The sequence below is a fragment of the Pavona decussata genome, unplaced genomic scaffold (genome assembly GCF_977016875.1).
Source record: "Pavona decussata unplaced genomic scaffold, jaPavDecu1.1 SCAFFOLD_391, whole genome shotgun sequence".
Classification (NCBI taxonomy): Eukaryota; Metazoa; Cnidaria; class Anthozoa; order Scleractinia; family Agariciidae; genus Pavona; species Pavona decussata.
In genome coordinates, this window is record NW_028145763.1 from 795256 (window position 1) to 819000 (window position 23745).

Consider the following 23745-nt stretch of genomic DNA (forward strand, 5'->3'; position numbering starts at 1 on the left):
ACGGTCTTTCTATGAATCCCTCACGTTCTCGCGCTTCGAATATCCTGTATTTAGTGGAAAAACTTGCGTTTGTTCGAGTACGACACAAAAGACATAAAAGAAGACAAAAGCTTTAAGCTACACTTTAAAGTAGGTAAAGGTCTTAAAATCTTCCAGCGACGCGAATATTTGGAGGCGCGCTTGTTAATGTTTCAATTCGCGAGTCCGTGAATAGCGCTTCATGAGCTTCCTTTTTTTATTTGCGGCTGAACGTTATCAGATCACTTGTGTTCGGGTGCGTAAAACTTAGAAGTCTCGGCAAGCGGAAACAAAACAAAACCGCAATTGAAACATAATGCTAAGAATCATGTCCTATGTCTTGATCTTTTCTCACGTCGCCCGTCGCTATAAGATAAGATCAGAAAGAGAAAGGAAAATTAATCATCATGCGTTCACGTTCTCCATAAACCTTAAATTTGGTCATTTCACGTTGTTGTTTTGCAGAGGACGACAAAGAAATGTACCAAAGTGTATAATGCAGGTGCAGAGCCAGTGTTTTGCTAATTAAAACTACTGTTTTCTGACGATCTCGTTGACGTCGTCGCCGTCGCTGCTTAAGGTCCCTGTCAGTTTACGTCGGCCCCTAAACTTTATGATAGTTTTTGTTCTCGATACAATGGCTGTAATATTTTAGTGATCCATTTTAAAGAATATAACTTTTCACATATTATAGATGTTAGTGCTCTTGAATTTTCAGCAGACCCGATCCACATTCAATGGGATTATTTTTACTAGTCAACATAGGATACAAAGAGTCCCTCATGTGTTTGAAATTGCAGCACTAACCACCGTACTAACCAACTTATTTCGATCCTTCCTTTTGAAAACAGAACTCACGAACAGCCAGAGATAAACAATAGCTTTATTACTGACTATTAACGGGCTAAAATTATCATTGCATAGTTGACAGTCACGAATTTGTTTTGCAATTTTATTATACATTCCGGTTGACATTAGAAACTTGTAAATTAAATGGCCATGTCCTAAGCGTTCGTTTCAGTTTTAAAAATTACTTTAGGACGGTGCCTACTATTGTTACTGTGCATACGTTCTGCGCATCTGGAGATACTCGGATTTCCTATAGGTGGTGCCTACTATTACAGGGATATTTTTGCGCGCTTTAAAACTATGCGGAGAAAGCAAAACTTAGGAAGTGATTTTGGTATCCAAAAAGAAAATTGGGGGTTACCATGGATTTTTCAGAGATAATAAAGCTTCAACCTGGAAAACAGCGCCATACATTGGTTTGTATTTTACTGCTTTTTAGAATAATTGTTGCTTAGCTATCTCTAAAAAAAATGGTGGTTACCCCCAATTTTCGTTTTGGATTTCAATACCCGCTACCAAGATCTGCTTTTCCCGCATTGTGATAAACCGTGCAAAAATACTTCGCTGTTAGTAGGCACCGTTGTTCTGTCGTGAATTGTAATATCGTCGTGAATTGTAATAGCTGTCGTTAATTTTAATAACTCTCGTCGTGAATTGTAATAACAGTTGTCGTGAATTGTAATAACGTACCTATCGTGAATTGTAATAACCTTTTGTCGTAATTTGTAATAATCCGAGCTGTCGTGAATTGTTACAATACCACGTTGTCGTGATTTGTAATAAGTCTTAAGAACAAACAATTACAATGATGGTAAAATAACGAAGACAGGCCAAACATTATTGGTCGAGATAGGAAGAATACTGACCTTCAATGCTAATTTGCTTTTACGAGTGCGTCTTTCAAAGATCTCCCTTTTCTGTACGAAAGTAGTAACATCCGATAACAGATAGCGTCCCTCGCGACTAATTGGCATCCTCTTTGACATTTCTGCAGAACTTTTCAAAAATCGCCATCCTTATTTTATCTGGTTCAATCCAGTGAACAATCGAAGCCTTTATGATATAAACCTCAGGTTTTGGGGGCCTTACCAGTTCCGCCAATCATGCAAGTAAGGCACTTAGACACACCCAATAAAAAAACAGGGTGGGGTGAGCCTTTGCCGAGATTTTGCCATGATAGAATCTAACGTGAATATGATGTTCAGGTCTTTGTGGCTATCGCGACCTTTCCAGTGCAAACAGTTCCGGTAGAAATAAGGTCTCATAAAAGTTTTTTGTTATAAGATCTGATGGCCATATGAAACCAAAATGGAAGTTCGGCTGAAAAGAAATTGATCAAGTGATTCAGACTGATCAAGAAATTCAAAAAAAAAAAAACTCATAGAGACAAAAGGTGATAAAAATGAGCTTATTTTTTGGAAATATAACGATATAACTGGACGAGAAAGAGAAGGATGATCAATGTAGACTGTGCCGCGGTTGGAGGTATCGTTCGCGCACGGTTATAAAGTTATGGCGGCAGAGCTGTCATGAGCGATGTAAGCTGCGAGAAAATACTAGATTTCAAGTCGCCTTTTCCCTATTCCCCCTGCGCGCGGCCTCGCTGATTATTAGGATAATTTAGCAAGAGAAGGGGAACGTCAGTTGACAAGGGAGTGTGCATCAAGATTACTGATAAGATAATCGAAATAGAGTTGCGTTCAGACTATTCCGCGCGTTCTCGCGCCCTCAAATGACGTTCCCGTTCTGTTGCTAAATCACCCTATTGTTCGTTATGAAGTGTTGCCTGTTCATACAGGATTTACAATCCTCCAACAGGCTATACGGACAAGGGGCGACATGTACTATCTTCAATTGTCTATTGAAATTTTTATTGGAACCGTCAGAAGTCGCATTTCTACTGAAAGTTTTCCCAGTCAAGAGGTCGAACAATTTTTTATCATTACCTGATTATAGGAAATTAACAATGCACGTTGACAACGCGAAGAAAATTTACGTTACACTAAATTAACGCGAATTTTTCAAAAGTTAGGTTTACATGCATTAAATTAACGCGAATTTTTCGATAAGGATCATGCTTTATTTACTGCGATTTTCATAATTCTGCAAACTCGGACTTTACATTTCTGAATGCCTAACTAAGTTTTGGCTTCCGTCAATAACACCTTCCAAGACAAGTGCACGGATATTTCTAAGTGTTTTTGAAGCCTGTCAATTCAAAAGATAGTAACTCTGAGGAGCCAATAGAGGAGTCATGTAATGAAATAAAGGTGTTTTAAAATAACAATGTTGAGCGTGCATTATATCACATTTACATCGACATTAATAGGCCTTATCACGGTTTTCGACGGCATTTTGACGAGTAGGCAAGCAGGCTCGAAAGAGCAGTTTTTGTGTAGAGATCCGATGTCAAATAATTTTCATAAAACATCGCTTCCTAAAAATTCGTGAATTAGAAACTTTTGGCACTAGGAAAAGGATTTTAAGAAACAAATTGGAAGGATATAGCTGTGCCAGAAAGCGTCCAGTCGTGTTTTGAACTTTCCATACATTTCCCTGTATTTTTTCCCACGAACTATTTTTAGTAGCAGTTCAGGGCTGGTTCGCTATACAGACAAATGTATGGAAAGTTCAAAACACGGCTGGACGCCTTCTGGCAAAGCTACATCCCTCCAATTTCTTTTATTAAAATCCTTTTCCTGGTGCCAAAAGTTTCCAATTCATGAATTTTTCAGAAGCGATGTTTTATGGAAATTATTTGACATCGGATTTCCATACAAACACTGTAAGTTATTTTCAAAACCGTGATAATCGAGTGATAAGGCCTATTAAGATGCATTAAATTAACGCGAATTTTGTAAAATCGCCTTAATAAAGTGCATTGTTAATTTCCTATAATAAGGTACGTTCTCTTGTCTTAAAATCCCTTCTAAAAAAGGAATAAAACAAGGAAAATAAATACGTGAACGAGGTTTGGAAATGTCAGTGATCTTGATTGTCATAAAATTTCGTGAACTTTTGCTTTGAATATACCCAAGAATTATTGATGGTATGAGTAGCTATATAAACCACTCGAAAAAGTGCTTCATCCGATTTTCAAAGTTGGTTAAATACAAAAAAAAAAACAAAACAAAAGAAAAACAAAAAAGGAAAACTCAGCTGCGCTAAGTTCAACAGTCCTGTTGCGACAGCTCGGATCGATTTTCTTTTCCGAGTATATTTGTGTCACTGACAGTGAAAAATACATCCACAATTTATTCACCAGTTAAAACAGAACATCACATTTCTTTCACACACTTCCTCGAGTATGACATATTACTTCAAATTAGCAATGCTTTAAGCAAGTTATCCGCTTTAATTGAAGCCTAAAAAAAATTAACTTAGTGTGCAAGTTTTCGTTCAGACTTGCTGTCAAGAGAAGGCTACTTAATGTGGAAAAGAAATGCAAAGTTCTCTTACAGTTTTATTACATCAAGTTTACAGGACTTTTATTAATTATAAAGCGCAAAATTCGTCTGTTTTTGCATTAGTCCGCCATGCTTGCTTTGCTGCGAAGAACCATGCCGACTTTTCTATATTTTGTTCCGTTGGTAAAGATTGTTTACTCGGTTCTCTGCTTACCGCACTGTTCTCATTTTTTCGTTTCGATAACCTGTACTGCTTGAAACGATTTGCAAATATGGAAACGGAAACCACATTGAGCCTTGTTCCGATCGCTGAGCACAACGGAAACTTACGGCGGTATTTGCTAATGATTTTCGCCCATGCTTGGCTCTTTGACGCGTAAATGATAGGCTTTACAATGCAATGACACCACATGACCCATTTGAGGCCAGTTTCCAGACCATGCGGAATGTATCCGACTTGAAGTCCGTCCAAAAGCATCGCAACACACGCCGGAAAAACTTGAATCAAACTTGTCCCTATCACGATTTTCGACATTGATGCGGAACTCGCGTACACATTGATCGCTAGCTTCTGCGTGTTGGAAAGAGCCATCGGGCAAACGCTCTGATTTTTCCGGCGAATAACCCTGCGGATTTGATAATAGCAGAACGATATGACAAACAATGGCAGAACTGCAAAAACAAGTATTGTAACAATGACCGTGAATAAGGCTAGCCCTCCAAGAGGATGTAGGTAGCGCCGTCCGCAAACGTAGAATCCAGGAAAATAATCCACCTTCACGTTATTGGTTAGTAAGGCTAGCCATGGAAACGCTCCAAGGAAGCTTACACTCCAAGCTGACACAGCAAGTCGTACGGCATCACCTAAACTAACAGCTTGGAGTGATGGTTTCACAATCACTAAATACCTTTCGAAGGCAATTATAGCCATCTGTAGAACAGTTGTCTGCGTGAATACCAAGTTGAAAAAGGCGTTCGCGAAGCAGAAATTGTCGCCCAAGATCCACCCATCTGCACCTACAGAAATAAGCGCAAATGGAATCACAAGAAAACTTGTTCCAAAGTCTGCAAGGGCTTGGCTCCCAATGAGCACATTGGTCGGTGTATGCATTCGTACGTCTGCGTAAACTGCATAAACCACCACAGTATTGCTAATAATTGATGCCATCATCACCAACGCCAGCGGTATTATTTTGAAGACTTTGGCAGCAGTCGACGAAGCAGTGGCGACTTCAGAAGCTAGAAAAAGTATTTCTTCCGTTGACAAATTCGCTCCCGTACGATTCCACAATGCCATTGCCGTTGTGGCGCTTGCGTTTAATTCGTAGAATTTCTGCTTTCTCAACTTACGTGTTTATCTCTACAGATACTTTCAATCAGGTGCTGTGAATGGAAAAACTGTTTCAGGCTTTCACTCTGCCACATTCGGTATTTTTAAAAAGTTGGACTCTTTAGGACGCTGTCTAGCTCCGGCAACAATCTTTAGTGTAACTGTGAAAAGTCAAAACACGAACACTTGCATCAATAGGAGCATAAACATCGTGTGTATGATATGTTTTTGGCGCTTTCTAATTGCACGGAAACTACAAATGAATATTTTGTGACGAGAATGGTCAGGATGGAAAAAATCTCCTTCTTAAAAAGCGGCCGGAGCCGACTATTTCCTCCCCCATTTCATTAATATATAGAAATGAACACAATTCTTCTGATTATGAGGAAAACACTCAGATTCAAAGGTAGCAATTTTTTGAACAAAAAAGGGAAAATCCTCTCAACAAGAAACATACGCCATTGGTCGCCTCAGAGAGAGAATAAAAACAATGAATCGGATATGAAGTAGAATTTGTTCAGTTACCGAGAATTCAGAATGCTCTATTAAATTAACGCAGATTGTAAAAATTCGCGCACATTAATTGCAGTCGCGTTAATTTTTGTGAGCGTTCATTTCCGCGCTATTAATTAGGCCTTATCACGGTTTTCGACGCCATTTTGACGAGTAGGCAAACAGGCTTAAAATAACAGTGTTTGTATGGAAATTCGATGTCAAATAATTTTCATAAAAACATCGCTTCTGAAAAACTCATGAATTGGAAACTTTTGGCACTAGGAAAAGGATTTCAAGAAAAAACTTGGAGAGATGTAGCTGTGCCAGAAAGCGTCCAGTCGTGTTTTGAACTTTCCATACATTTCTCTGTATTTTTTTTTCCTGCGAGCTATTTTTAGAGCAGTTCACGGCTGTTTCGCTATACAGACAAATGTATGGAAAGTTCAAAACACGACTGGACGCTTTCTGGCACAGCTACATCCCCCCAATTTGTTTCTTAAAATCCTTTTTCTAGTGCCAAAAGTTTCCAATTCATGAATTTTTCAGAAGCGATGTTTTATGAAAATTATTTGACATAAGATTTCCATACAAACACTGCTATTTCACGCCTGTTTGCCTACTCGTCAAAATGGCGTCGAAAACCGTGATAAGGCCCATTAGGCCTTATCACGGCGTCGAAATAAATGGCGTCGAAAACCGTGATAAGGCCTATTAGGCCTTATCACGGTTTTCGACGCCATTTTGACGAGTTTGAAATAACAGTGTTTGTATGGAAATCCAATGTCAAATAATTTTCATAAAACACCGCTCCTGAAAAATTCATGAATTGGCAACTTTTAGTACTAGGAAAAGGATTTTCAGAACAAAATTGGAGGGATGTAGCTGTGACAGAAAGCGTCCAGTCGTGTTTTGAAATTTCCATACATTTGTCTGTATAGCGAACCAGCCGTGAACGGCTACTAAAAATAGTTCGCGGAGAAAAAATACAGAGAAATGTATGGAAAGCTCAAAACACGACTGGACGCTTTCTGGCACAGCTAGATCCCTCCAATTTTTCTCTTAAAATCCTATCCCTAGTTCCAAAAGTTTCCAATTCATGAATTTTTCAGAAGCGATATTTTATGAAAATTATTTGACATCGGATTCCCATACAAACACTGTTATTTCGGACGTGTTTGCCTACCCGTCAAAATGGCGTCGTAAACCGTGATAAGGCCGTTTGCCGCCGAAACCGTACAAAACTTTATCCGTTGAATATACTGTGATGTCCAGCAGAGAATCTATCTAGCTTCCTTGTCTGTTTCTCCTTCGGCACCCGCGAAAGAAAGCTAGCCTATGGCCGGTGGGGAAATTAGGTCCTTAATGTGACTGTCTTCTTGCGTCAGAAATGCCAGTTGAACTAAAGCATATTTGCAATAAATGCGTAGAAAAATATTAAATTCGCATTAACAGGGTCCACTTATGTTTCACGCTAATGTCTTTGGAAAGTCATTCACAAAGAGCAAAACAACATGGGATTATAATAATTACCAAGCATGTTATTGCCCAAGGGTGCCAATAACTGATACACCATTGGCTTGATGTTCGATTGCGTTTGAAACCGCTAAGAAAGACTCATTAATACAATTGTTCATAAAGTTCTCGCTGTGTCTTATTCCCAGATTCTCTGCAGGATTCGACAACATTTTGACAAAAACTTTCGCAAGATGGAAGGCCGATCGAAGAGCTAGTATTTTAAGAAATTTGCCCAATATTTTTGGTTAATATAGATAAAACTAACCCGACTTCCTCAAGACTAATAGCCCCAGAGGAAGGTTAGTTTTGTCTAATCGAAATATTAGGCAAATATACTGAAAATACTGGCTTCTCGCTCAGCCTTGCATGCTGAAAGAATTTTGTCTCAGTAGGCCGTTGCTAACGCTCATCTAGAGAAAGGTTTAAACTAAAATTAAATTGCTCCTGTTTGCTAAAGCGGTCTTTGCTATGTTCCCAGTAGTTAGTGATTGCAATAGTTTTGGTAAAATCGATAAGTAATACGCAAACACGACAGGAAGTATGCCAACTATCGGCTATACACCTTCAGAAAAGCAAGTAAATAACAGTTTGAGACTTGCCCCCGGGCGTTTGCTCCTTCATTTGAACGAGTCGGCCGTAACAAAACAAGTTCGTTTTAATAGAGGTTTTAGGTAAATTTTGATCATTCATGTGAAATGTTTTCGTACCTAACACTCTGAAAAATTCACTTGCGAAAGAGATTCAAACTTAACAAAACAAAAAACTGTCTGATACTACTTTCATCTTATCTCATGATAACAAAATGCAAAAGTGCTAGAACCTACTTGTTATTGTTTCACTCCTGCAGTTCCGTCCGTTCAGGAAAGTTCTGCTTCAGTTGGTATACTTGGATGCTCAAAGTCAGTTTTTAGCGTCGAAATCTAGAACTGCTGGTTTTGAGGTGTTTATACCTGTTGTCATTTAGCGTTAGCCAGACACTTTGGCACTCTCTACTGAGAATCAAATAAATCGTAGCGATTCATAGGAAGGCTATGGAAGCCTCGTGCTTTAGTCTGATAATTTGTTTCGTCGCACGCATTAAGCGAAATTAATAAGTCACGTATCATTGTTGACAACTTTGATGTAAAGCTATGACCTAGTCCTCTCCGCCACTCGGTGGTTGCACGCATGCTCATTTGATGATTAGTCTTTTTTTAGCCTATCAAATTGCACCAGCTGAAGTACTATTGTGTTTGGTGCAGCGGGTGGCATCCATATTTTCTCAATGGAAAGCTGATCGACTATGAGATCGCTTCTAAGACTATTTTCAAGGGAATTGAGAGTGTATTACCAAAATCATATCCAATCGGATGAAACTGGTGTTTATTAAAAATTGTTGTACTGTTCAAAATATCCGTTTCACTGATTAATTGGTATACTTAATCACGCTAAATCATAAAGAGATCTCCGGGATCTTTCTATTACCGTATTTTAAGAAAGCCTTTGACACAATCGAGTGATCATTCATCAAGCAGGCCCGTTAGAGTATTGAACGTTGGCAAAAGTGTTTCCTAATGGGTCTCCATATTTTACACGACCCAGAGAATTCGATTATGATTCAGACCTAGAGGAATTAGCCAAAGTTGCGTACTGTCGTCTTATCTTTTAAGGGACGAGAATATTTGCAAATAAATTAAGGGGCATTAGTGGGATAAGCGTTTATCAGCATACATGAATCTAACCTTCGTCCGGTCCTGTGGATGATACGCATGCGTCGCTGTTGTGCAAAAGCTTGCAAAGCTCTAATATCAGTCGAAAATGCGATCGTAAGGGTACCATTCAAGTAAGAGTTAGTTTGTAACAGGCAGAAACGGGGGATTTAACCTCCGGGAGCAGCTTCCCTGTATAAAAACTTCCAGTCACCGAGTATCCACTCCCCAACCCCATCCTCACGGGAGAAGGACTTTGTTTTCGTTTGGCCAAAACGCAGCTTAATATTTTCGTCCACGTAAGAAATGTCTTAATATCATTTTCACAATACTAATCGCATACGTTTTATAACTTTTGATACGTCAGTTTCCCTAAGCGCGATTTTCATGTACTTTCCAATGGTACAGTGACACTCGACTCCGTTTTCAAATCACGTCCTCGGTTTCACCCGACTGTTAAAAATCTACGCAATTTTCAACATGGCGAAAACTCATCTCAATACCATATCATAAAAAATAAACATTCCATGAAATTATCGTGAATTTCAAAAATTCGCTTCACACTGTAATTTTAGTTGCATTAATTCAGCTTGAGAATCAATTTCCGCAACCTTAACAAAAGCAAAGCGATGTTTTCTGTGTCGCTAATTTATATACTTTATCTTGCTTTTTTCAGCGGGGATAACTCAAATTTAATCCAATCAGCAGTAGAATATTTCGGCGTCTTTGAATAATTACATCGTTAAGGATATTTTAGGTTAAAATATCAAGGGTGCCGGACAAATTCGCGAAATTTAAGCGTTAATTTATAATTTCACATGTGAAATTACAAATTCAAAAACTCAGCAGTTGTGAGCGTAATTTGTCGCCCATGATATTAAAAGGCAATCAAACTGTCAAATGACATACTGGTGAGATAAGGAAATAATTTTACTTGTGCTTTATCAAAAGTCTTCTAATTTCCCGAGCCCTTCTCGCCTAAATGCTCATGAAATTATAAGAATTTTGACAAAACAAGCGTGAAATTATTTCCAAATTCCACTCGTCACCATTTGGAATGATTACCCATACTAATTTACTCTAGGAATCTGAATGATCTTTTCCAACTCTCGTTTTCGGTGCAGTTGGGACAAAATTGTTTTGGAATCGATTGAACCGTAAATAAAAGCATTGGTAGTTTCTTATGTCTAATATAAAACCGATTGCTAAGATCATTTTTTTTTTAATATTTCAGACGTTCCTCAATACAAATCAACTAAAAAACGTTTCACTAAAATATTCAGTTCGTTCTCCATATATTTTTTATAGCAGCTCAGTACGAAAAGTGGCGCCGGCATCAAGTGCGGTTTCTTTGGTAATTATCTATCTCGTTCTTATGGTTTTACTGTTGATCATGAACTCCAACAAAGCGAATTTCAGTGTTATGATTTGTAGTTTAAGATCCCAAATGGAAAAAGGCTTGTCATTTCGTTTCAACCTTAAAAATTAAAACAGCTGCCTTCTCGGCTGACCTCCGCGGCCTTACGCTATTGATACTGAGATAATTTATATTTCGCAATTGATTTTCACTCACTATTCAGAAAAATTAAAATTCTCAAGTTTTCAGTTCACGATTAAAGTGGTCCGGATGATTCAAAATGTTATGCAATAAAGGTCCAAAAAAACAAAAAAAATAATAAAGTAACAATTATACCTGCGCTCAAATTGCCTCGTACGACATGACTGTTTCAAAATAGGGGGAAATATCTCGCCATCAAGACCATTTTGCTTGGAAAAAAATTGTTGTTCAATTATTTGCCACTGAAAATCTTGAACTCGTCTGTATTGAATTTGTTCACCCTTGAGTCGCTTAGGGAGGTAAGTTTTAAAGCAAATTATTTAGTTCCCTGCTCGTTTTAGAGCCTTGTGGAAGGCTTTTTGTGTCAGCTATAAACACTGTTTGATCTACAATGTTAGTATCCTTTAGCAAAAATATATATATATTTTAAGTAAAAATGAAAATAAAATAACCAAAGAAACAGAATCACTATCCGAAAATCGCAGCCGACCTTACTCCGTACGTAACTGCAAAAGTTTTATCCGTCCTTAAACAAAAGGCATAAATTTGTCCATGCTACATACTCAAGTTCTGAATAAACATTTTATAAAAGAAAACTCTAGCTGTTAAATACGAATAACTGACGCGATTAATATCTTTTGAATAAATACTCCTGTTGGCTAACCTAGGGTATAACACTAATTGTTGCTGTATATAAATGCTGGCGGTGAACCATCTTAATTTCAACCACCGTAATTTTCCTTTTCCGTTTAGGCAGCTGGACACCAAAATATTGAAATATCAAAATAAATTTAAGATTAACAAACGTGAAAACACTCGCAATATGTATTTATTTTTCTAGAAAAAAAAATTGGTAACAAGGATCGGAAATCGGAAACATTGCAAACCGCACTCAACAAGAATCTTTTAAAACTACATGATTAAACTTGAAAATATTTATCTATTAATTTTCAGTATTTTAGATAGTTAAGCGTAAGGTTTATCTAGATATACTGTTACGAACTTTACCTTATCAAAGCAAGTGTATTTTTAATGTTCCAGTGCTTACTTCGCTTATTCTTTTTCGTCGGATGCCGAAAAGTTGCGTCTTGAAAGATGCCTTACCAAGAACATGTTTACCGAAAATCTTGTTTCATGGTTCATTTGATTTTTTGGTCGCTGACGTCAGCAGTCCTTATTCGGTGGCTTTTACGAGGAAACACAGTTTTTTTTTACAGGCGATTAAATGAAGATAATTTAGTGGTTGACTCAGCGGAAATTTGCAAGATTTGCAAAACAATAACTTAATCAGGGACTGAGTGCAAGGAATCCTTTCATGTTGTTCCCGTATACTTAGAACGGTTCGTTTAGTGTTTAGTCAAATAAATTGAGCTGAGAGTAAACACATTGTAAGCTTTGTATAGCGGTCTTTTGGTGTTTTTCGAAGATGCATCTCAAACTGTGGGGATTTTTCACGACTGCAAACCAAAGAAACAGCTTCGATTCGGCCAAGTTCAATTTAATACATTCATAAACTGAAAAAAAAAAAAAAAAGAGCCATTTTCTATTATGTTCGAAATTATAGTTATATCTTGGCGCGCCTTTGCAGTTCGGTTGATTTTTCAGGTCTAAAGAAAGAAAGATTCTTCAGTGATGTTTAGCCGGCTGAACTCCGAATGGATTTTAGTCGTTGCGAAACATATATACTAAAAGTTTACAGCAGCTGCAAATGACTTTGCATCATTGGTCAACAAAAGGTAATTGAATTGGTGAATTCTTAACAACCACAAAAGTGGGCTCAACGCCTGCACGTTTGTCTCAAACTCGATAATAATTCAGGAGCTTTTAAACCAACCGGAGCGTGCAAATTTTGTCACGTGTATCTGGCAGTTTGAGATCCGTGTAAAACACTGGATCAACAGCTTTCTCTTAGGAATTGAAAATATGTTAAATTCTGATGAAGTGATCATTTTTTTTAATAGTTGAGTGACAAACACATTTCCCTGATTGACCAACTCGATCAGGTAGTCTTTCTCTGTTTGGCAACTTTTATTTTATCTCAAAAATACAAATAAAACGTGTTCTAATATAATAACCGCTCGTAAGGTTTGGCGATAAAATCCATTGATTCATCGATTTGATAACATACTGACGCAAAATTGCTATCATCTAGATATGCTTTTGAAAAGAAACGGCTTTTGTGAAAATCTTTTTTAATAGGATTCATTTGCGTCAAAAGGCTAAATGACAATAATATATAAATCCAGCTGTTGGGGATTGTTTGAACGATAGAAAACAACCAACCTCATTCCCTGTTGGTTGGAAAACAACAGGCATCCTCCATGCAATCTCGAATCTTTCTTGCCTTACACATGCAAGTGTTTGTATCAGGTTATGTACCCAAACATAAAGAGGCCATATATGTTCTACATACGCATAAGAAGAGGTTATATATACTTCGAGAGAAGACAAGTTCTTGTGAAAAAAAATAATGAGATATATAGTAGAAAATGAATTATGGCAGTGTGCTTATGTTTCAGAAATAAAAAACATTTCGTGTGTTTCACGAGCGTATTCCCCTACGCAGTCATTTATGGAGTACGACTTCTCCAGCGACACAAGCGCCAATGCTGAACTCATGTCCACAAAGTAAGCACTATAGAGTGTTTTCACATGACGTCACGGCGGCCATGTTGGTGTCCCAAAACAAAGTAATTGCGGCCATGTTCGTGTCCCAAACTAAACCTCTAGGAATTGAACTCTATTTTTATGCAAATACTTTCTTTTGTTTCAGTAAACCAGTATGGCCGGTAGTCACGTGAATGAAAACGCTCTATATACAGCTGTTTCGACAAAGGTTGTACAAAATAGGTAGTCTGGGAAATACCCAATTTCAATGAAAGCTCAGAATCCAGAATGCTTCGACCGTACAGCGGTCGAAATACCCAATAAATTTCAATAAAAGCTCAGAATCCAAAATGCTTCGACCGCACAGCGAAGACTTGAGACGACGGGCAATATGAATTCTGAGCTTTTATTGAAATTTATTGGGTATTTCCCAGACTACCTTTCTGCAATGGTGCGTGCGCTTTTACGCTTTTTGGACAACCTTTGTCGAAACAGCTGTATACAAACGCAAACTCGAGGAATACCATGCACGCATGCGTATTTACAGTGGTTTCCAAGATGACGGATAATCAAGGCTCCATGATCACTTGGTTGTGCTTGTGGTTGATAAAAGGCAAGTGCAAGCACAAGCTCAAGGAATTCAAGAACTCTTAGCTTACGTTAATCGCCTAATTTTTAAATACAATTTAGCTATGTGAGCGTATTTTAATTGTAAATAACTTAGATGTTTGTACTTTTTACTTAAATATTGTGACATGAGATATGCATTTTTTATCTTGTGAGGAAATAAAGACTTTTATTATTATTATTATTCCATGGACGCCTGCGTATTAAGAGTGGTTTTCCAAGATGGCCGATTATATCAAGGCTTCGTGGTAACTTGCTTGGGACGTGCTTGTAGTTTTGTGTTCGCGTGAACGATCCCCCCATGATATGACGCAAATGAAGGCGTAAATGCAGGAACTCAAAGGGTAGAACGGTATGGGCCGAATCCATGTTGTAAGGATTTAAAACCACCAGTAACAAGTGGGACATTTGCCCACCATCTTATCGTGATTTTTTACTGTTAGGTGTTTTGGGGACATATTCTCGCTACATGTCTCATGGTACGAAATATATAAACCCGATTTTAGAGCGTCAGCAAGGCTGAGCCATTGGCCAGAATTTTAACCTTTCAACCCCTAATACAAAGTATTAATTCTCCTATATTGTCCTCATATTTTTCTTACAAAAGGACTCAGGGCCGGGAGAAGGTATAAAAATATAGAGATAACTCACCTTTGGTGATCATATTCGTAATTCTCATGAGCTCAGGGGTTGAATAAGCATTGATATTACAAGGAGAAATTCGATGCTGATCACTGTTAAAGGGTTAATTGTCTGCTTAGAAATGCAGGGTTTTTAATTAATTGATAGCTGACAAACGTTATGAAAACTGTTAGCTGAGAAGGCTAAACTTTGCCTGAGTATCGCGTGATTTTTATTTTCCAATAACTTTTCAATGACTGCGTATTTCATGCCTGGCTGAATAAAATGCGAACGAAGATTGCTCGGAGCTATTCACATGTTGTTTGATGTTCGTTATGTCTCGAGCCGAATAAGAATCACTCGAAAGTTCTTCGGAAATCTTCGGACGATACTCGGCACTGTTCGGTTGAGGGGTAGGAGAACGAATATACGCTGCAAAACCCAACATACATTTGTTCCTCCCTGCAGGACTCCTTTTATTCCTCGAGGAAACGAGCATGAAAATTCAGGTTGGGTACAGCGTTTTAATAAAACCTTCTAAACAGAAGATTACAATGACTGAATACCACAATTGCAAGAATTACGTACGTTGTTTCAGTTATACCACTCACAGGGTGAAATAAGGCGTTTCCGTAATTCGGAAAAGTGACGGAAACCCGATAGTTTAAATTTCCGTTGGGTTTCCGCAGATCGGATACGACAGGAAACGTGTAAGAGAAAAATGACAACTGTATTACACGTTTCCGCTGCGTTTACGTTCGCTGAAACGTAGAAGGTCGTTTCCATGGTTTTTCCGCAGACGGATTCGTACGGAAATTTGGTGGTTTTCCATTCCTAATACTCCAAGATAAATACACGAGCACAGTTTTAATAATATATTATATTCCTCCCAACAGCTGTCTCAAAGAGCGATATTTTAGTCGAGAACGCTATTACGGAGCGTTGCCCAATTTTCACAACAAACTTAAAGCCCGAGAACCTAATGTTATTTGATTTTCCAGAGAATTAAGGCGTTCATTACCTGCGGGCCTTTATAATTAATTAGCATGCGTTTAGACGTCTTCGGCAGGAGGATACTTAGGTAAAATGGTGACGATGATGAGAAATTAACAAATTGTTATACCTAAAGAAGCGCCATAAGTGAAAACTAAGCTCAAACGGCCCAGAACTCAGTCCAATAAAAGTACATTTAAACCTAACCTGGGTTATGTTTTTCGTTACAACAAAACAAGCCCGCATCCGCCTCCCCCCCCCCCCCCCCCCCACACACACACCCATCCAAGGCGCCCTCAGGGAGGTAAGCATGTAACCCAGATCAATGGGACTTATAAACGTAGGTAAGTTAACACTACAAAGTTTTGACCCCCGAGAGATTTTTAAAGATGACCTGTATTCTAAAAAAAGGGCAGTGATTTGCAGCCCTCTTCATAAACTGTATATATTAAACCTCGGTGAAGCCCTTGGTGATCGATTCGAGTAGTGGGAGTAAACGATGACCTTTGAGCCTTTTTGGTGAACTGGGTGAACACCACCCCCTTTCATCCTTGCTGCGCATGCCTGCCTCGTTTTGGAAGCGAGTCTCAACCAAAGCGCGCCATTTGAAACATCGCTTCGGTCCCGCTTCGGTCGTTTCATCTTTTGTTTATAAGTGCGGTTGCAACTCTATAATCTTGAAATGGACGCACAAAGCACGACTTCACCGGAGGAGCGCTTGAGCAACGCTCCAATGCAACCAGGAGCGACCCCAAATCCCATGGAAGCGGTCATGAACGAGCTGGCTGAACTACGAAAGGTGAACCAAAAGCTCAACGAACGGTTGGACAATCTGGCTAATCCCAAAGCAAAGGAAAAGCTTTTCAACGAGAGAAAACGCTAATCTGTTGATCCTAGTTGTTCGGTAAGTATTTTCTGTAACGATCTTATCGCTTTAGGAAATGTTGCAACCAATTTTTATTTGCCCTACTCTCATATCAGCCTCACGTGTGCGCGCTTGACCCGATGTAAATTGCATCATTGTGGTGGTCCTTAGCTGGGTTTAAGTTCAATATCTGGGTTTAAGTTCAAATATTGCACCACAAAGTGCGAACTAACATGGTATATGAACAATCATTTTAAATTAATACACCTTGTTCACGAACAGATCAAGTTCAGTAAGCTTATACCAAACTGCTATAAAATGGCGCGCATTTTGGAGCGAGCGAATTTTCACTTATCTATCATGCAAGTTTTACGCTTGTAGCTGTATCCTGACGTTTTAATACTTCTACTTTTGTTCGTTTAATCTTTTTGCATCAAGAAGAAATAAGCAGGAAAATGGGGAACAGTAATCCTAAAACGATGAGGTGGGGGGAGGGAGGGTGATTTTGCAAAGGCGCTGGAGGTGTTTGGAAGCCCCATTTTGGGGGTGAATTGTTACCCTGTGCAGAACTTGAGGAGAATTAAAATTTTAGGACTCAGCAGTAGTGACCCAAAAAGTGCTAAACTATATTAATTGAAGCAAAACCTTGTTCCCTTTCACTAGCAGTGAAAAAATAAATTTTTTTGCTGGTGGTTTTGAAGCAATGGTATGAAATTGCCTTGTTCGGGCTTAAGTGTATGGGGCTTTGCAGACATCTCAACCACAATGGTCACACTCACAATTATTTTTTTACTGGCAGTTTCATAAAGGATGCAGTGAGAAAGACCTACAACGAGTTAATGAAGCAAAGGGATGATTTCACAGGTTTCTTGACAGATGTCAGGTTGGTAACATGACTTTTTCCAATACAAGGACGGTGCCTATTAATACCGAAATATTTTTGTGCAGTTTATGACTATGCGGGAAAAGCTCATGTTTCCTATTGGAATCCAAAAAAAAAAAAAAAATTGGGGGTTACCAAGCATTTTTCAGAGATAATTAAGCAGTTATATCGCTAAAAAACGCCAAAATATAAAGCAATGTATGGGATTTTTTTCCTAACTTGAAGCTTAATTATCTCTAAAAAATGCATGGTTACCCCCAATTTTCTTTTGAGATACCAAAAGCATTTGGTAAGTTCTGCTTTCTCGTATAGTTTTAAACCACGCAAAAATATTCCTGTATTAGTAGGCACTACCCTTAGGAAACCCGAGCATCTCACGATGCACAGAACAAATGCGCAGTAACAATAGTAGGCGCCATCCTTAATTTAAATCGTTCCTGAAAGTTTGTGTGTTATCTTCATTTTAAAACCGCTCTTTTTCTCTAAGAATTCTCTTGTACATAAATTTTTTCAAGTATTTGAACTACTTTATTGACAATAATAGGGCTGCCCATCTTTGAGTGGGCTGTGCTAAGACTGCTTGTCTAACTTTAAGTGGAAATAATGGTGCTTTTGTCAATGATCTTGGATTGGATATTTCAATGAATGATCTTAAATTTATATTTTAATACATGCAGTCTGCTTCCTTTTTTTTTTTTTTTTTAGCATATGGGCTACATGTATTTTTTCATTGACAAAAGTTGGGCCACCCATCTGTGAGTAGGCTGTGCTAAGACTGTCCATCTATGAGTGGAAATAATGGTGCTTATGTCAATGATCTTCAATTGGATATTACGATGAAATAGATCTTAAATTCATGTGGTAATGCATGTAGTTTGCTTCGCTATTTTTTGTTTAAAGCTCACCGCCAGGTATTTTTTTGAGTGTGTGGTCTACTTTTTCATTGACAAAAGTTGGGCTGCCCATCTTTGAGTGGGCTGTGCTAAAACTGTTTGTCCATCTTTGAGTGAAAATAATGGTGCTTTTGTCAATGATCTTGGATTGGATATTTCAATGAATGATCTTAAATTCACATGGTAAGATATGTGTCTGCTTCACTATTTTTTTTCAAAGTGCACCACCCTTTTTTTTTTTTTTTTTTTTTTTTAGTATATGGTCTATGTATATTTTTTCATTGACAAAAGTTAAGCCGCCCATCTTTGAGTGGGCTGTGCTAAGACTGTTTGTCCATCTTTGAGTGGAAATAATGGTGCTTTTGTCAATGATCTTGGATTGGATATTTCAATGATTGATCTTAAATTCACATGGTAAGATATGTAGTCTGCTTCACTATTTTTTTTCAAAGTGCACCACCCGGTCTTTTTTTTTTAGTATATGGTCTATGTATATTTTTTCATTGACAAAAGTTAAGCCGCCCATCTTTGAGTGGGCTGTGCTAAGACTGTTTGTCCATCTTTGAGTGGAAATAATGGTACTTTTGTCAATGATCTTGGATTGGATATTTCAATGATTGATCTTAAATTCACATGGTAAGATATGCAGTCTGCTTCACTATTTTTTTTCAAAGTGCACCACCCGGTCTTTTTTTTTTTAGTATATGGTCTATGTATATTTTTTCATTGACAAAAGTTAAGCCGCCCATCTTTGAGTGGGCTGTGCTAAGACTGTTTGTCCATCTTTGAGTGGAAATAATGGTGCTTTTGTCAATGATCTTGGATTGGATATTTCAATGAATGATCTAAAATTCACATGGTAAGATATGTAGTCTGCTTCACTATTTTTTTTCAAAGTGCAACACCCTGTCTTTTTTTTAGTATATGGTCTATGTGTATTTTTTTCATTGACAAAAGTTAAGCCGCCCAACTTTGAGTGGGCTGTGCTAAGACTGTTTGTCCATCTTTGAGTGGAAATAATGGTGCTTTTGTCAATGATCTTGGATTGGATATTTTGATGAATGATCTTAAATTTATATTTTAATACATGTAGTCTGCCTCATTATTTTTTTTTCAAAGCTCACCCCGGTCTTTTTTTTTTAGTATATGGTCTACATGTACATGTATTTTTTCATTGACAAAAGTTGGGCCGCCCAACTTTGAGTGGGCTGTGCTTAGACTGTTTGTCCATCTTTGAGTGGAAATAATGGTGCTTTTGTCAATGATCTGAGATTGGATTTTTGAACAAAAAATGACAGAGAGCTCTTAAATTAAAAAGACACTGCTTCATGTTTTTGTTTGTTAGAAGCGACAGTATCTTCATTAACATACATGTACATGTAAATGTACAAGCTGAGGGCCAGCCATGTTTTAGTGGGCTGTGTCTAATGTTATTTTGTTAATTTATCAAGTAGTCAATTCATTAAAATAAATTATATATGTTAAAGCCACAGTGATAACTCAAAACAAATTATTTTAATTATAATTATCTCTTGAAATGCAATACATGTACAACATTTTGATAGGCAAACTGTTAGTGTTTTCATGGTGTGGAAGTTGGGAACATGAAATGCATAGTTATGGTATTTGAAATTTGACCCAATGTTTTGTATTGAACCTTTTGAGGTATCATGACGAAGGAAACAAGGATGTGGAACAAGTTATTGTAAAAGAAGTTAGAGGAAATTTTGGGAAGAAAAAATGGGCTAAAGCAGAGATTAAAGGTACAAGATATGTATACTGATAAGTGTATAAAATTTCACTTGTTGATCAGGGTGTTCACTAGTGTCCTGCATTGCCACCATATTCACTATATTTAAATTCTGGTGCATCAGAACCGCCATTTTGTGTCTAATATCTCTAAACTACAGAAAAAAAAGACCAGGAAATAAACAATAACATTTTATGTTAAAGAAATCTGTGAAACTTGACTGTGCTGAAGTCAATGGTACAGGTGATAAGCTTGCTTATCATCCTTCAGTGCCCTTAAATAGAACTGTACTTGCAGCTCTCTTACTTTACTACAGCTTACTCAATAGTTTACATGTACATGTATCTAGTTCAGAGCGATTTGCACAAAACATTATACAGTTAGTAAGCGCTGTGTTTCCTTCCCTTCACTTTCAAGGGGCAGTTCACCAGTATTGGCGGAGCATCCGCGATGATGCGGTAAGGAGGAAAAAGGGGAAATACGAGGAACATAGAATCAGGACAAGACGCCGAGTCAGAATGCAAAGGGTAGGTCATTCACATACATGTACTTGTCAAAAAAGCAATAATAGTACCAGTGGTTACATAATGTAGTTGTAGTACCGGTACTTTCATTACAATTAAATAATGAGACCTATATTAAGCAGACAACGTTTAGACCTCTCTAACAGTCTACCCGAGAAAGGTTTGTTAAGATTGCAAAATTAAATGCAAACAATTAGTTTTTAACAGTCTGTCTATACATTGTACTACACATGCATGTAGCATGTGAAACATGAAAAGGGAGGGAGGGATAACCTTTAGCGTGTCTACAACCAGACTCGGGAATGCATTGGCCAGCAACTCAAAGAAAGAGGGAATATCTCTAACCTCTTTTAGATAGGCCACTCATAGCTACTTTTTAAAGAGATATGACAAAGTGGATCATTTTAGTTTGAGTGCAACCTAAATTTTATTTCGTTTTACATTCAAAGGGGTGCCTGGCAAAAAGCCCTAAGTGACTTTTGATAAACTGCTAGATTCTCCCTCCAAATTTCCTTGTTTTTGCTTGTAAAATAAAAGGAGAATTTGACCTTACATCAAAAGTCACTTAGGGCCTTCTCCTGTGCACCCCTTCAATTTGCTGTTATAGTCTTACATGTAGGATCGAGGGCCACTAGTTCCGTAGTTGAAATACTGTCAAGTGTAACTCTCATTAAATAAAGTTGTTTATTTATTTAATGATTTATATGGAAATTTCCACCTATAACATTTTCATGCCTTTATGTAATCTCTTCTTTGCTTGACCGGTACCATCACCTGCAACATTCAGTGACCTCACTCACATACATATTTATTTGCATTTGCTGTATGTGTACCTTTTGTGCCTTATTCAACCATACATGTACTCATCCATTATTGGCTCTGTTTTCAGAAACTTAACTATCGACAAGAGATGATAGAAAAAGCAAACCTCACCTCAAATGATAAGGAAAGAATGAGGGCCATATTGGCATTAGAGAATGCAATTGACTTCATGTCGTCTGAGGAGAGTGATGAAGGGGATAGAGAGCAAACAACTGGTCCCCCTCCGAGACATGTTAAGCCCTTGCAGTGGGAGAGGACAAAGCTAAAGAACATCAAAGCAGTTCTTGATGCCACATACCAGGCCCGCATGACCAAAAGGCAAAAAAGAACTGCAGCTAAAGTCTCGAGAGTAGTTGGGCAAAATGTTTCAAACAGGCCTCTGCCAGAAAACTCTCCCTCTTGGGCAGGGCGACAACCCCAGAGTTGAACACTCATGTGTAAGACAGTGGAACCTCCATATTTTCGGGGGACTGGAAAAGTTCTGTTTCTTACATTGTGAATTTGTTATTTCACACATTGGACTTACACCGTTTTTGCTCTAATGTACTATAAAGAAAATTGTAATACCAAAGTGTTTGATACAAAGAACTGGCAGTTTGCTCTATGTATATATCGAGGTTCCACTGTAAAAGTGCTTCTTACAGTAGTTCATTTTATCTAACACCTTGTTTGACATATCATCTGTGCTAACCCCCTGACACTACAGGATGCTGTGTCGATAACTCTGGGAAACTGGCATCAAATAAGCGCGGCAGTAGGTACTGGCACTTAAGGGCACTTACCAAACGTCATAACTGGCCGGTCAGATCTACCTTCTTGAAAACAAAGTAGTCTGTTTTCTATGGTTTTTGCTAAAAGATCCATCACCGTCATGCTGACCATTTACAAATCGAATGATTTGGGTGGACAGTCCTGATCAATAGTGGAGTTCTCTTAATGACAGGACTTGTCTGGCCGGCCAGTTCTGACTATTGGTAATAAGTGCCCTAAGAATAGTTTTAATCGTCTCTTGAACATAGTTGCCAATAGCTTGCCATATAGTAATATGCAAGAAACTAGTTTCAAATGTAAAATTGTGTGGATCAAAAATACACTTACACGTTGGTCAATTTATATGTTAACAAATTCAAAACATACAAACATTTTATATTTTAGTCCCATTTTTATGATGCCATAATAGTTCATGATGAATACACATGACAAATATTTAATATTTTAGTCCCATTTTTTTTAAATTCTCTAATCGTTCGTGATGATAATATATATAGATAATAAGTACACTGTCAAGTTAAGTCTTTATATTTCAACAAATTCAAATCATACACAAATGTTTAATAATATTTATTGTATGGAAATGTAACAACTTTAAGGAATATATATATAGTACGTTATTATGCTATGTTAGTACCATAATAGGACGTTCTCTGTACAATGAAACCTATTAAATTCACTTAATAGATCTAATAAAGTTTGTTAATTCATTTCTAAAAATTGTGTGTCGGAAACTTCATGGGTCATGATCAGTGCCGATGAGTAGAATGCGGCCACATTAGTGGTGTATTCCCAGCTGTGTCTTATTTACACTGCATATTTTATCTCTTCCGATCCGAAACTTTCCACTCAATAATGTGCCCTCCGGCAAAAAACCTCTGGAAACCCCGGAGATGATGAATCCGATTGCAAATTATTGTTAAGTATAATCTTGCCAGAAATCCAGCGGATAATCGATTGTCCGTCGAATTTCTGAGTCGCGGAAACATGACGGCTATGAGAGATTCCGTAACTGCGTAAACGTTGCTGATACGTGAATTTAAGGAATGCGTTTCCGCAGAGCCGCAGTTGCGGAAACTTAATGTACACACCTGTTTCACGCAACGGTTATTCAAATTTCCGCCCGCGGATATTCATGTTTACGAAAAGTATCAGTTAGCAAACCTGAAACGTAAACGCCTTTTTTCACCCTGTGACTGTATAAGGACACAAAAGCTTGTACATAAGAGAGCTTGTCAGCGGTTTATCTACATATACCGCACTAACTAACCCGTTTTGACTGATTTACAGTCGTATAATGTAGTACAATAATAAACTTTCGCCCACGAAAAACCCTGCTACCCAACTAACTGCCCTTGGGTCTCCGAAGATGCAATAAATCCGGATCCCTTATGTGATACTATTACAGAAAATAATCATGGCAATTTAACTCGCTGCTATGCAAGTCGTAAAGTAGCCGCGCGCGTTTTCCACAAAACCATCAAATGAAGTCTCAGTATATGGCTATATATTGTGGCTTACTGAAACAA

General features: G+C 37.9%; 2 protein-coding genes across 3 annotated transcripts; one reads left to right on the top strand and one right to left on the bottom strand.

Moving 5' to 3' along the window:
* Positions 1 to 4163: 4163 nt before the first annotated feature.
* LOC146451250 (trace amine-associated receptor 1-like) lies at positions 4164 to 8793 on the bottom strand. 2 transcript variants are annotated; one of them, XM_085099254.1, is made up of 2 exons: positions 8439 to 8793; positions 4164 to 5765 (listed from the first exon to the last, which is right to left on the bottom strand). In XM_085099254.1, the coding sequence occupies exon 2, from the start codon at positions 5569 to 5571 to the stop codon at positions 4363 to 4365; it is 1209 nt and encodes a 402-aa protein (XP_084955380.1). In that variant the 5' UTR covers positions 5572 to 5765; positions 8439 to 8793; the 3' UTR covers positions 4164 to 4362. The 2 variants fall into 2 exon arrangements, with proteins under 2 accessions (XP_084955380.1, XP_084955379.1); XM_085099253.1 differs by having other exon boundaries at positions 8435 to 8793.
* Positions 8794 to 16192: 7399 nt separating this feature from the next.
* On the top strand, positions 16193 to 22772 carry LOC146451251 (uncharacterized). Its single transcript, XM_085099267.1, has 5 exons — positions 16193 to 16612; positions 17373 to 17456; positions 20015 to 20112; positions 20517 to 20626; positions 21513 to 22772. Exons 2-5 carry the CDS (start codon positions 17413 to 17415, stop codon positions 21870 to 21872), a joined length of 612 nt encoding a protein of 203 aa, XP_084955393.1. The 5' UTR covers positions 16193 to 16612; positions 17373 to 17412; the 3' UTR covers positions 21873 to 22772.
* The last annotated feature ends 973 nt before the right edge of the window (positions 22773 to 23745 follow it).